This window comes from Eurypyga helias, unplaced genomic scaffold, assembly GCF_000690775.1.
Source record: "Eurypyga helias isolate BGI_N326 unplaced genomic scaffold, ASM69077v1 scaffold14139, whole genome shotgun sequence".
Taxonomy (NCBI): Eukaryota; Metazoa; Chordata; class Aves; order Eurypygiformes; family Eurypygidae; genus Eurypyga; species Eurypyga helias.
The window spans coordinates 18,244-32,121 of NW_010272827.1; the positions used below are offsets into that span (position 1 = coordinate 18,244).

Sequence of the window (13,878 nt, forward strand, 5' to 3'; positions counted from 1 at the left end):
CTCTACTCAGATTTTTTTAATTTTCTTTTTTTCATGAATCATCTATTTCCTGGTAACACGTTGGTGTTCTGAACACACAAACCAACAGATGATAACCTGATCAGCAACAAGAACTTCCTCTTTCAAACCACTATTATATTTTCCACATTAAATTAACTCTTGGTATCGTGATCACAGGAACTTAAAACAGAGCTCGCAGGAAACAAGGCAATGGTCTTCCCAGGTGTTTCGCCTGGCAAACATGGGATGCTGACTTAATTAAAGCTCATTGCTAAAGAGGCCAATAACCTCCAAACAAAAATACTACTAGCAGTACCCTGATCAAAAGAATATGTCTACAAAGAAAGTTAGCATGTAAGTCACTTGCTCAGAATGTCCATGATAGATGCACTCACAATATGCTTAATGGTCTGACTCCCTGTTGTGACTTCACAATTACTTTCTTACGCAGTCAATGATAGAGTTACAAATTCAGTTCACCTCTTACCACTAATCTACAGACACAACACTACATTTGTTTTGTAGGTTGCAGAGCAGCTAAATATAGAAATTTAACTAGTATGCAACTGTTAAAAGTCTGAGGATAGCACATATGTAGTAATTTTATTGGTCGGGGTCAATAAAGACTGCTTGCTTGTCAATCTATACCAGACTCTCCCACGCTGTGGTTTGGAAGAGAACAGCTTTCACAGCTATTGTATCAATGTTTTACAGTCTCAGCTCACTCAGAAAGAAAAGTGTTTGTTCTAAGGAATACGTGATGCTGAGGTTTTGCTTCTGAGGCTCTTGTTCTAAGAAAGGAAATAGGAGGAACTGAGGACTGAATGACAGCCTAAGCCATATTAGCCTAATCGTATAGCAGAAAGACTGGAAAAAGAGTGTTCTTTTCAAGGCCTTTTCCCAACAAGTTAATGGGCAGTATACAGAATACCAAATCTTATTAAACCTGTATTTCAAATGTTCCCAATTACATAAGGGAGAGCCAAACATCTCATTACTGTCAATAAAGCCAATTTAGCAGGAAACATAACATCAACAGTGCAATGTAAGCTTCAGAACAGCAAAGTGATGTATCAGCAGACACAGTCTTCCTTCCAGCTTTCCACAAAACCATGCAGAGGCTAGCTCTCATCATAAATAAACTATAAAGCCCGAACATTTTCAAACTACAAACAAAGACAATCTGACTTTTCAGCATCCTGTTGAGAGATTAAATAGTAGAAAACTTTAGTTGCCTTCACATCCAGAATGAATTTTGCCATCCAGTATACATTCATATTTCCTGTTTCCTGTATTTGAAACACTGAGTATTTGAATGATGATAAACAAAACCCCAGGCTTAAACAAGCCCAAACCACAGTACCCGGACAGGTCCTGCCCAGGAGCTACACAGGGCAGAATGGCTGTTTCTGCCAGCCACCTGTGGCTTTTGCACCCTTGGAGGCATCCTGCGCCGGTACACACAGGCAGGTATGTGTCTGTCCCAGCTTTTGGGGAAAATACCTTAGCAGATGCAGGGTTGGGAATCAGTGAAAGGGCTACTCATGGGAGAAAGCAGGGGTAAAGCTGACCTGAAAGGGAAGAACATGATGCTGATCTGACAGCAGCAGCCAGAACCTATTCCACATCAGATAAACACTACAGTTACTTGTCTTTATGTGTCAGTTTAAAGCACTAACAAAGAGTACTAAAAAAGGTCTTTGCCACACTATGTTGTATGACTAAATAAGAGGAAAAAGCATAAAAAGCAGAACAACTGCCTCTCCACCACTTACCACATCAGGGAAAAAAAAGCTAGATTAAAAATGCCCTTACATTAGGTGATCCATACTAATTTCAGTTGTATTACTGACCTTTTTCATATTTGAAATATGCTACATTCTTGCTCTTTACATCTTGGGAAATTTTTAAAAGGGAAATTCCAACAAAAATTCTTTGGTTCTTTCCCCAGAAAGGAATAGAAACATTTTTATTGCCTCATAAAGTGCTGCCTGGACAATATTAACCACAAATATAAGAACAGGCCTCCATCACAGAAGATGTAATTGTTCAACATCAGAAGCAGAATTTAACTAATTTATTTCTTTCTGAATAAACCCCCAAGTGGGTACATCCAAATTCATTTATAACTGGCTTGCAACAAATTGGATTTGCACCAGCTTAAAAATAGAACCTCCTTAAAGAAGGGGTGAAATTTCATGTGTACAGAGGGCTGAGGCAGTTAAAGAATTTAATGTCATCCCTATAATTTGCTTGATTAGAAACCTGGCATTTTCCCTGAGGGGAAAAAAAATGACAGATTTAGCCTTTGCTATTTGTGAAATAAATATCAAATCTCCCACTAACTCTAGACAGAATAGGAACAAGCACCGTGTCCAACCCCGATGTCACTACCCTAATTGAATTTTAGCTGGGCCCCTTGTGTTAACATTTCATAACATTTGTGAAGTGCTATTGTTTATATCAGCAATGACTGACTGCTATTTTTATATTGCATTTAGAAAAAAGGAACCGTCAGCAGCACAAAACAGTGTCACTGAACATTACGTTGAGGTAGCAAAACTATGTCCCATCTTTTTAAATACTCCTGGTTCCCTTGAAGGCTCCCTCCCTACCTAATTAGAAAATGGCTGACAGTCTAATTTAAAGATCTGTAAAACCACACCTGGCAGCAGGATGGCTGAAAGACGAAATCCTCTTTTTTCTGGAAATGACTTGTTTTTAAGCTATGGGCCTCACAGCCATGAAAGCGAAGAGATTCCAGATTGAAAGCTCATTTTGAACAGCCACATACAGGTTTTCTTTTCAAATCTATTCAGAACGAAGATACGTGGCAAGTTCATTGTGCAGTCCACATATTGTCTGTGATTCTGTGTTTCTTGTTGCATTATCAGCTCCATAGTAATCTCCTATTCATAGCGAGCATGATGCTACTACTTACAAATAACAGAAACTCAAGGATATAGATCCCATGCTGCTTACAGGGACATTCTGTATGTTTCTCCCATGGAATTGCACAGAGCAAATCAAACACTTTCTGCGAGCTTGGGATAATATTCCACCCATATCAATAAACATGGAAAATAATGCAAAGCAATTTGACAATATCCCTCTCCCGGACAAGGATTTTCAAACAAATGATTTAATAGGACAAGCGTTAGGAGCTTCTCTTAACTCTTGTATGCCCAGAGTCGGACATTTTTGGGATGCATCCAGAGGAAAAGTGGTTTTACTAATGTCATCAGGGCACTCCCAGTTCATCGCAGTCCTAAATGGCCTCAAGGCTTACATTTTCTGAAAATCTGGAAAACACCAGCATTAGGACTGTGCACTGCATTAACAGGTTTGCTCATGGCATAACAAGGTACGGAAAGAATGTCATAGCAACCCAGTAAAGGGGACTGGTGCCAGTATAAAACCAAACAACAGAAATAGTTTATGAAGAGGACACACAGCAAAAATGTGCTTGGAGAAAGGACAACATTCTCCAAGACCAATGAACTGATTTTCCCAATGGTCAGATGCATTTAGTTAGCTCTGCAGTGAGCTAAGGGGAAGACTGCTACTTAGTCCTACTGATGGCCAAACACATGGCCTTGGAAACAATAGCTAGTTAATTTTTGCTCAGAGGTATCTATTTAAACCAAGCACAAACTGTTTCAGCCAATAAAAGAAATGCTTGTCTGTTTCTCTGTTTATTTGGTGGTTGTTTTATAAGAACAATGTTAGAGACATTAGGTCTCATAATGTGCACCAGAAACAAGATCACTGTATTTTTCTACCTTCTTTTTAGGAATCAAGCAAATCTCCTTTGACAACAGACACAGCACCAGGGATCTTCAGGCAGAGAACATGACCTTACGGTTAGAAGAGAACTCTATGTACTCCATGCCAGGAGTTGGAACTGGAAAAGGATGTTCAAGACTACAGACTTTCAACTATGTCCTCATTAATATTTAGTAGTACATGTTTCATCATGAATACTGCACACCCCCCTTCTAGTTTGTCCATTTCTGAAAACAGATGTTTAAAATTAAGACAGGCTTTTTAGTTTGCCTCTGTTATTTTCTGTAGGTCTCACACGCTCCTTCCTGAGAAGACAGCAACAGTCATCATACTGCTTATTTTAAAACCAACTAAGCTTAACTAATGTTCTGAAGGGGGAGTTCAGTTGTTTGTAAACAACTCAAAACTTAGCGTGTTTGGCATTTTTGCACTCAAATACTACATTCCCAAAAAAAGATTATTCTACTAATCAAACAGCAAAGCAGCAACTGCTAATCATTTCTCTGCCCTGTTACTCTGAGACTCTGTTTCAATACTTTCCAAACCATGCAACCTTTCTGACTACAATGCTCTGTCATTTAAGCCTGTACTTCCCACGTACTTCTAACCTCTTCCAGTTCACACTCGCCAATTCTGAATTTGAGATAGATAGTTCATGTTCATATAAACCTAAGTAAACATAAACATAACTTTTACAAAGTCAAATCCCAGTCTGCATTCAGGCTTTCAAATTACCCAGTATTTGCTCTGTCAAGTCCATCAAAATAGGCCATCTGGAGGGATGCCTTGAAAAATGCTGCCATAATCCCAAACCACAGTAATCCTTTAAGCAGCGTTGGTGACAGTGTTTATATTGATACCTCCAATGAAAACCCTGACCAGAATTTTACTGTTTGGGAACTTTAGATAAGATTATTAGAATGAAGTTGACAGATCCATGAGAAGACAACAGAGTCCAAAAACAAACCCAAAAGATAAAACTAATGAGATTCTTGAAGAAACAGATGTACGCTGCCGTTCCATCTTTGCAGTGCAAGGCCCATTCAACAGAAGCACTGACTTGACACTTTAAGCTCTTGTTGCATTTGTGGTAGAGCATACAAGGCACTGAACAGGGAAAAGAAAGCAATATTTGCAGTTTTATACCATGCTCAATGGTAGCAGCCTCTGCAAAAGGGAACTGAAAGCTACAAACAGAACGGAGAAATGTAGCGAGGCAAGTAGCTACTGCAACTTAACTGCTGTGCTGAATAAGGCAGAAGAGAGGCTCTTAAAACAGTGCTGCCAAGAGGTATTAAGTTACAGCAAGCTGTTTGTCTCCTGCTACTGGAGCCAAGGCAGGGATGAGAGTAACAGCTTGAAATTCCCCTTCAGCTTGTGTTAGCTGTGCATTCATTCCTGACAACAATATAACCATGCTAACCATGCAGTGCAGCATGGTGCAGGTGTACTTGTTCCTTTCAGCATATCTCACTAGATGATAACTCCTTAAACCACATTATTTCATCCTCTGTGGTCTTGGGTGCAATGATTCTTCTCAAATTATTATTTTAGCATCTGTTCCTTCACAGAGCTGGCAAAGGGTGAACTTTGGTGGACACAGACTACAAAGGTTCAGTGACTGCAGTACCTGCCCAAAAATCATGTAACAGCTGCGTCCTCCCATCCCTGCCCTAAGAAATCCTGAATTTATCCATGTCATTTCAGATTTATTCCCTGGCTTTGGACCTGGGACAAACGGCTACAGTGCAGCCAGCTATGTTCACTCAACCCAAATACTCGATAAACACCATCAAAAAAGGGTCTGTAGAAACTCTGTCCCAAATGCTTGCTCTAGAGAACAGGCATTTTCAAAATGCAGGCCAAGTCTTCTTGTGCCTGGATCTTCTGAGAGAAACTCCTACACTTATGGATGAAGATAAGCATGGGGAAAATATTTATAGAGGTAGATGGTTGAGTGTTGTTTCTAACAACCGTTTTAGCTGGACGAACACAATTCAGTGTTCTTTGTAGAACTTGAGAAAACATTCACTTATTTCTGATCAACCAGTACTAATGGGACTCAAAACTGGGACACTGCTTTAGTCCTTCTCTGTCCTAAGCAATGAAAACAAAAAACCAAAATGTTCAGGACAAAAGGAGTACCTTTAAAATTAAGAAATTCTATCTTACAGACTTTACATTTAATCTGCAGGGAAAACTTTCTTTTACCTTCATATAAACCAAAGAGGGTTTCTTGAAAAATCACATTGTTTCATCAAGCCATCTGTTACTCGTAGCCAAAATTACAATTTGAACAATTTGTCCATATTTTATTTTGGCACAGCATAAAATAATATCATATTTATTGTTATTTTAAAAACAAAGTTATTTTTCCCACCAGACAGAAATGGGATCATTAAAAACATCAACTACATACTTTATAACATCTATTTTTATCTCGGTCAAGAGGATGACTCTGAAAGCTGTTGGGGGTAAAGGATTATAAAAGCACAACCAGGCTCCTGGGAGAGTCTTGAAAATAGTTTTGCAATGTTCGTGGAAGATATATATCAACACCACTCTTACAGGGCTTAGTCAAAAGAAGGCAAGTTGAAAGCAGCTTAATCAGGAACAGATGTTTCCCTTCACACCAGGCTGTTTGAAATACAGTATATGCTATTTTTTACCGTCTCTTGTTATATATACACTTACAAAATGTTAACAAAATGCACTTTAATAAATATTACCACAGCAGATCACAAACAGCTGAACTATTGACGTTGAGTTTCAGCTACAGCTCAGGACCATATCTACTTCTAAGATCCAAATACTTAAAAATAAAATAGGGGCTGTGTTTGCACTGAAAACGTGCAGAAAACAAAGCAGTCAACTAAGTGCTCAGTAATGGTTTTCATTACAATGTGCTAAAGAAATAAATGCTGTATTGTTCTTTTGCAAACACTCTTGAGAGTAAAGGTTTTGGAGTGGTAGTTTTTTGGTTTGCTTTAAGGATGGAAATGATTTTAGAAGAGGTTGAGATCACATCTAGATAAGTAATCCTACGTAATAAACAGTACTCTAGAGGGGTCGTTTTCTAGCCACAGAAGTAAATTCAAACTGCTTATTCATTTGAAGAAGGATCTGCTGAGCAATATTAAAGGCTCGGTTTCTCCCCTCTTCTATCTTTTACTGCCACCTGCTCTAATTCTCTACCCTGCAGCAAATTTCGGAACAGGCCAGCTAAAACGTATTTAAAAACTAATGCTCAGGATTACAATATTCATCTAATGAACTCTGGCACCAACAAATCAATCAGAGGCTTCACAGAAGAGATCCTTGTAAGACTGCAGCAACAGAGTCAAGAAATCTCCCACCAGTCTAGTGTTCTTCAGAACACATAAGCTGCATCTCTTTGTTCCTTCTAAAAAAGAAATCTCATTGCAAAGATTAACAGATGAAGAATAAGAAATGACAGAGACAAGAATGTGAGAAATACTGGAACAGCCAGGTTTTTTAAAGCAAAAAAAAAGGTTTTTTCTTAGCGATTATAAATAAAAGTAAAAAAGTGCCAAGATTAGTAATTTTCACATTCCTTTTTTTCTAGCAAATCAGAGTCTTTTGTCTTCTCATCTGCTTGTCATAATGTTACAAACACAAACAATTATATATATATAAAGTACATATTGTTATGGACAAATTTGTCCTATGACACATTTCTCATCTTCCATGTTTTCTTGCTGTTTTGTAGGTTGATGCTGAAGAGAGTTATCACTCAGAAGCTGAGAGTTCAAAATCATTTCATACTGCTTTCACACACACACTATACGGATACGTGAAGTCCCTTGATTTGATCATATAAGACAAATGTTCATTCTGTTGTGAGCAAATGTGTAGGAAATAAGTGAAGAGTCAAGTCGGGGCTGAATCACTCCCTTGACCAGGAGCATCTATGGAAAAGACTTAAAAAGCTCTTGAGAATTCATATAGGCATTCAGTTTTTTATTTTATAGGAGGAGCAGCAGTCCTCCTTGTCGTGGGGGACAACCCTGCTTCTACCTAACAACTTAAAAGAAGCTGGAGAATTGACCTGTCTTTTAACAGCAATACTAATACAACAGTTCTTCAAGAAGAGCCGTAACAGAGATGACTCTCCAGAAAATGATGTGCATGAACTAAGATAGCCGTTATCTTGGTAACACCAAAACAGCTACAGATGTATGGATGGAAAAAACCAAGATAGCAGGAAAAGAAGTATCTCGGTAGTTTGATAAAAATATTGATACAGAGAAACGTGCAGTGAGACTGACTCCTCACCCAACCACTCAGCCCATCTCCTGCCTGCTGCTTCCTCCAAAGAAGCGACGGCAGATAACGGCCAGGGGGGGATCAAACCCCTCCAAAAAAATGTCCTGTCTTTCAGGAGTACACTGAGTGAGTTCAACTGCAGTTTAAACTTGCTGGTAGTAATGTGTATTAATTTCCAGTGCATGAACAAACATGCAAATTCCTCATGCCACTTCTATTCCTGATAACACTTTCTTTTTCAAAAGACATTTACAAAAATTCCAGGAAATACCAGTTGATACAATACATTCCATAAAACTGGCAAGAAGGCTCAAACATGGTAGATCCATTCAGCAGTGGAGGATGTGAGGTCTTCATGCAAGTGTTAGGATTGTCCCTGTGCAACTTGCCTTTGTACCAGGGAGAACTGGTGCTCACTACTTCAGTTGCCAACTCTAGACCAAGAACACGGGTGGCAGCGTCCTCGCAATGACGTTTTGTTGGCATATTCTTCCCTGGGGTCCCACTGGGGTCTGAGAGGTACCATCACTTCCTTGGCCCAGCAATGCTACTACTGGAAAATAAAGGTCAAGAATTTTGTAGGCAAAGTCACTACATCTGCAGGAGTCAAGATTATTTCTAGGGTCCTTTGGACTAGAGAAGTCGCTCAGAAGACCACTTAAGGGAGTGACATGTTACTGGAAGCTTTTGAGCTAGTGCTTGATGGCACTTGTGCGCCCACTGAGCTTTGAGACTACGAGTAGAGGGAACAGCAGTGAGCAGATTTGACAAACACTGTCTCGTACAACGGTTCTCATCGCAAGGTAAGCGTGACACAGGCGTTTCAAGACAGCAGTCATGTTCCAAGCTGAACTGGTTCACATCAGAAAACGCAAAGCCAATTACCCATCTGTACAGCCTTAGGTTTGTTGGAAGAAATTAGACTCATTTCTGAGCCAAATAAGGACAGACCCTCAGGGAGAGGTCCTCGTCTACTCAAAAACACAGAAAGAAGAGGCCTGAGTTTGGATTTCAGTTAAACTGCAGCATCTTTAAAACACGCTTTTCCGTGCTCATCATACTTCCCCTGGGAAGGATAATGCGTCCACAGGGACAAGAAATATGAACTCTGCAATGGGGTCAAACTGGAAAAAAGTTAACATACCAGAATTTCCTTCTGTCAGAGCATTATTAAGCAGGCAACCGAGGATACAAAGACGTGCTTGCTAAATTTTAACATGTCAGAACGGGAAGAAATGGTACAGGAAACATCCTCCATCCTCCTAACCTTTCACCAGCACTGCGAAGTTGGGAACACAGGAGTAAAACCTTCTGCCTGTTACAGTTCTTCTAGAGCATGTAACTTTGACTGACGTGGAAAACAAGGGTCATGAGAAACATATTTGGCTTTCATATATGCGTATCCAAAATAACTCTTTTCTTGGGATGTCAGCCTAGCTTCTTCTTCCCTGGCTTGTCTCAGCAGATTCAGGAGAACATTCTTAGATGAAAAAAATGATAACAGGATACATAGAAATAAAGAGCAACTAAGGAAGTAATTAAAAGCTACCCTATTTTACATGAGACACAAGTCAAAGTATTACAAAATACGGTATCTTCGAAGTAACATCTCTGACTTGCAACAACTTCAGAATGATCTGAGCCCCTGTGATCAAAAGTTCGGAAGTTAGCTTTGCTTATTAAAAAGCAGATGAGCAAATCTTTAATCTGTGTTTTGCCTGAGAGCTTAAGACAGGTGTGCTAATACCAATACAGCCATAAAGTACATACACAACAGTTAAGTTACTTCTTTCATTTACATGACAAAGACACCATGGGACTGTCTGAGCTCATCAGGAAAGGTTGAGCCACACTGATACGAAAGAACAATCAGAACATGGTGATGTCGGCATGATTTTTTACAGTACAGGAAGAGTGTATCCTATGCAACATTATGTCCCCGATACTTAAATGTCGCCTGTCTCCCATGGCTCCTACTGTGGTCAGAAACCACAGTGGTGGCAAAAACATACAAAGGAGAGTAGAGAATTGGGGCAGAGTCCCAAAGCACAGGCAGATCTCAGCAACAGAACACAGGTTTGACCCAAGAGTCGTCTGTGGCATTTCTTAACATTTTATAGGCAACACTGTAGTGAAGCACTTGGTTTCAGCGAGCAAGAAGCATTCTGTAGATGAAATAACTTCCATGTTTCTACTTCATTACTCTTAATCATTTATATGGTGTTACAGAAGAAGAAAACAAGATATTGACGTATGCTGTATGCCACTGTAAAATTGTTTTGTGCTTGCTAGGAGCAAGCAGTGAATACTCAATATGACATACCTTTTCAATGCAACAAAAACTCAGTTGAGAAAAGAAGTTACAAAAATTGCATCCTTGTTCAAACTCTACGTAAACAATGCTTGTTTAGCAGTGAATAGAGTTAGTTTTCTCAGGGTAGAGGAATTTTTCTAGTAAATTCACAGTTGGACAAAATATTCACTTGTTCTTTCGTTTTGAAAATATGGCTACTTTATTTAGTATCTTCCTTTAAAACACAGTAATTTGCAATGCAGTAAGATGGCAAACCTGCGCTAAAAGCCTCTGTTATGAAAAGCTCTGTGATCAAGGATTTCCCTATTCAATTACAACACTATTAACTTCAGTTGTATTCCACAGTTTAAGAAGAATTACAGGGTTGTTCTTTTTTGAAAGCAAGCAATTGCCCTCTCTAACAGTTTTTTGTTACTATTTTCTTTGAAGCATATCCTTTATTTTTTATTTGTTTGTAAACACCTGTTTTATATGCCCTTAAAAGCAATGGACATTATTGTTGCTCAGACAAATCAGTTTATATGACAATTAATTCCTCCTCCAAACAAGTCCTGTTTCCTGAGTTACATTTACATAAGTGTTGAGACTTTCACAGTGTGTTTTATCAGATATAGACATTGACACAGCACACACTTGACAGCAACAGCTTCAAAGAACTTCAAATTCCTCTACATCAAATAACATCTGAGGATGAGCGACATACTCAGCCTACAGAGAAACAGTAAATATACATTTTAGCTATTAAAATTTAAATTATTATCTTTCACAAAGGCATCTTCATGACCCCATAATCAAATGGCTTCTACCAACAGCTACATTTCCATGTCTAGAAAAGCATCCTAAAGAGTCTCAGAATTGGATATTTATGGAAATAAGGTGACTCCTGGATTGTTAGTCTGGTTTCATGTAAGTCATACTCTTTCTGAAGTTACAAATGCAAAGAAATTTTCTGCTGCAATGATGTAAAATTTTGCTACCCTTTGTGACAAATAAGCCTATACTTCCACTCTGACTCAAAGAACTGAAGAACAAAATCAAACATGTTGAAACTGATACACAATCACTACACCAGTTTTGCCTATGTGTGAAAAAATTGAAATAATCCAAGATAACATCAGAATAGCAGTGCAGTAACACAACAAAACCTGAAGTGAAATTCAGACTCAAACTTTTGAATATTATTAACAAAATTAAAATGAAGAAAATGTCAGTTTGTTCTAATACCAAAAATCTATATATCTCTGAGTTTGATGATGACGACGGTCAGGTAGTCACAGCTGCATTATTTTTAAACCAGTTTTTACAATTCATAGTAAAAAGGAAAGATTGAACATGAGTGTAGTCTGTCAAGCTGAGTTCCTATCAAGCTCATACAGCCTGTGCTGAAACTTGTTCTACAAGATTTTCTTAACTATTGTCGCTGCAAGATGGATTAAAGCTAGAGCAATATGCCCACTCACACTATTCTTACACCATGTGGCTAAGTAAATATAGTATTTAATGCTAGTTTTTAAAACATGCAGTAGGACACAACAGATGCTGCAAAATTGGAAACATGCACAATGAATCCGTCTTCACTAAAAGGGACACAGCCTGCTAATTCCCAGTCTGGCAGAATATTACAGCATCAAAAATAATTTTAAAAGAAAGGCAATAAATACAGAATTGCAGCGTTTCCTGAAATTCCCCAACATATACAAAAGCTTATTGAAAGCAGGACTATTCCAGGTGACAAGGGGATTTAGGTCACCAATACCATCTCTAGCTGCTAACATTATGTGATACTGAAACAAAACTTGAATAATATGAGGGATTCTGGTAGTTAATAGGTCTTTTAGCTACAGTACTGTCCAACAGGGTATTTTGACACTAAAATGGAAGTTATATATATTGTTTCTACTTCAAATGTTGTCTAATATAGGACTGTCTTCTACATCGGTAACTTAGGTGATACCATCTGTGAGAGGTCACTCTCCTGTGATACTACAAATAATTTTCTCTACTTAATATGATCAAAATTGTTCCTCTCAATAAGTATAACTGCCCTTCAGATACTTAAAATTACAAAACACCAAATTGTAAAGCAGTGTTTCAACTCCACCAAATGTACACACATTCCTACTGTCAGACTGACAGAACTAGAGGCAGTAATTGTAGCGCAACTAAAAGCATATTGTGTTTTGGTGTTTGCCGTTTTTGGTTTTTTTTACTCACTTTATTAATAAAATCAGGTATCTCCTGTTTGTCCGAAAGTTGGTTTAAAGAAGAGCAGCACTCTACCTCCAAGACATATCCTTCACTATGGACGTCACCTTTTGGAGACCTAAAGAGGCAGACAGAAAAAAAGAATCAGTTTCTGTTGTCAACACGGGGTATCCCGACACCCCCTTTATTAATATTTCTCATGGAGACCTAACCTTCCGACACATTCACATCCGTTGAGCTCAACACGGTTCTGACAAGCGGCAGCTACAGCGGCCCACCTACTTGCTAGGGAAGGAAATGGCACCAATGACTGCAGATGGTGGAATGTTTCAGGGACTTCCAAATTGCTTTATCTGCCCAAGAAACACTTTTTCAGCCTGGCATCTATGGCCAACACCAAGGATATGCACAGGTGATGTAACAGAACATGCAGAAAGCAGGTTCCAACACAATGGGATGACAGATGCTCTGAGCTGTGTCTGAAATACCTTCTCTTTCAGAAGACACTAACTCCTAAAATAATTCATCTGCCATATACATTGCTGAACAAATCACTGCTCTGGCAATGTGGTATTGGTCAAAATATGCCAAGGGAAAGTTTGGAAGTTATCCTGAATGATCCTGAGAAGCAGTCTGTAGGCATGCACTGCAAAGCAATGCTACTGAAGACAGTTTTCATCTCCTCTGGATTCCCATGAAAGGAAACTGATACGCTCGATCAACAGAGGAAATCTAGAGAATCATGTTTTATCAGTTCTTTAGGAGAACACATGGAGGAACGTACAAAAATAAAAGCTAGTCTGTGATTCTTGAGATCAGTAACAAAGTAGTTATCTTGACGTCCCACACTGAGAATCAAAAGATCTAGTTTGAAGTAAAGAATGAATCCTAAGCCAGCGGTTGCTTGATGCGCTGGGTACCTACAGGACAGGAAAAAAAGGTGCCGAAGTTGGAACCAAGAGCGCTGAGGAAGCAGCAAAACAAGGGCTTTCCAGGCTTGCCATGCTTGCAAAAGCGAGTCTGCGTCAAAGCCCTGTTCTGGGAACAGAGACTGTGTGACACGTAAAACACGCTTCAGCTACAAATGGTCCCAGGGGCTTTCCCGAGATCTAACAGTTCCTCAGAGCCATGAGATGCGTAGGCTGCTGACTGCAAACTGGCAGTGCGTTTCCTAGGCAACACTGCACAAATTTTCTGAAGTATCACATGACTTTGTTTCTCTTATCTCACTTCCCGCGGGACAGGCAGTACCAGATTCTGAATTGTTTGGGAACACTCAAGTTCTT

The 13,878-nt window shown here is 39.0% G+C and overlaps 1 protein-coding gene across 1 annotated transcript in view; it reads right to left on the reverse strand.

Moving 5' to 3' along the window:
• Window positions 1-13,878, reverse strand: part of RFTN1 (raftlin, lipid raft linker 1) — a gene marked incomplete at both ends in the record, with an annotated part of 36,420 nt that overhangs the window by 12,313 nt on the left and 10,229 nt on the right. The window contains one exon of the mRNA XM_010159262.1: window positions 12,602-12,710. Within this exon, the coding sequence (XP_010157564.1) occupies window positions 12,602-12,710 (109 nt within the window). The remainder of the gene's footprint in view (window positions 1-12,601; window positions 12,711-13,878) is intronic.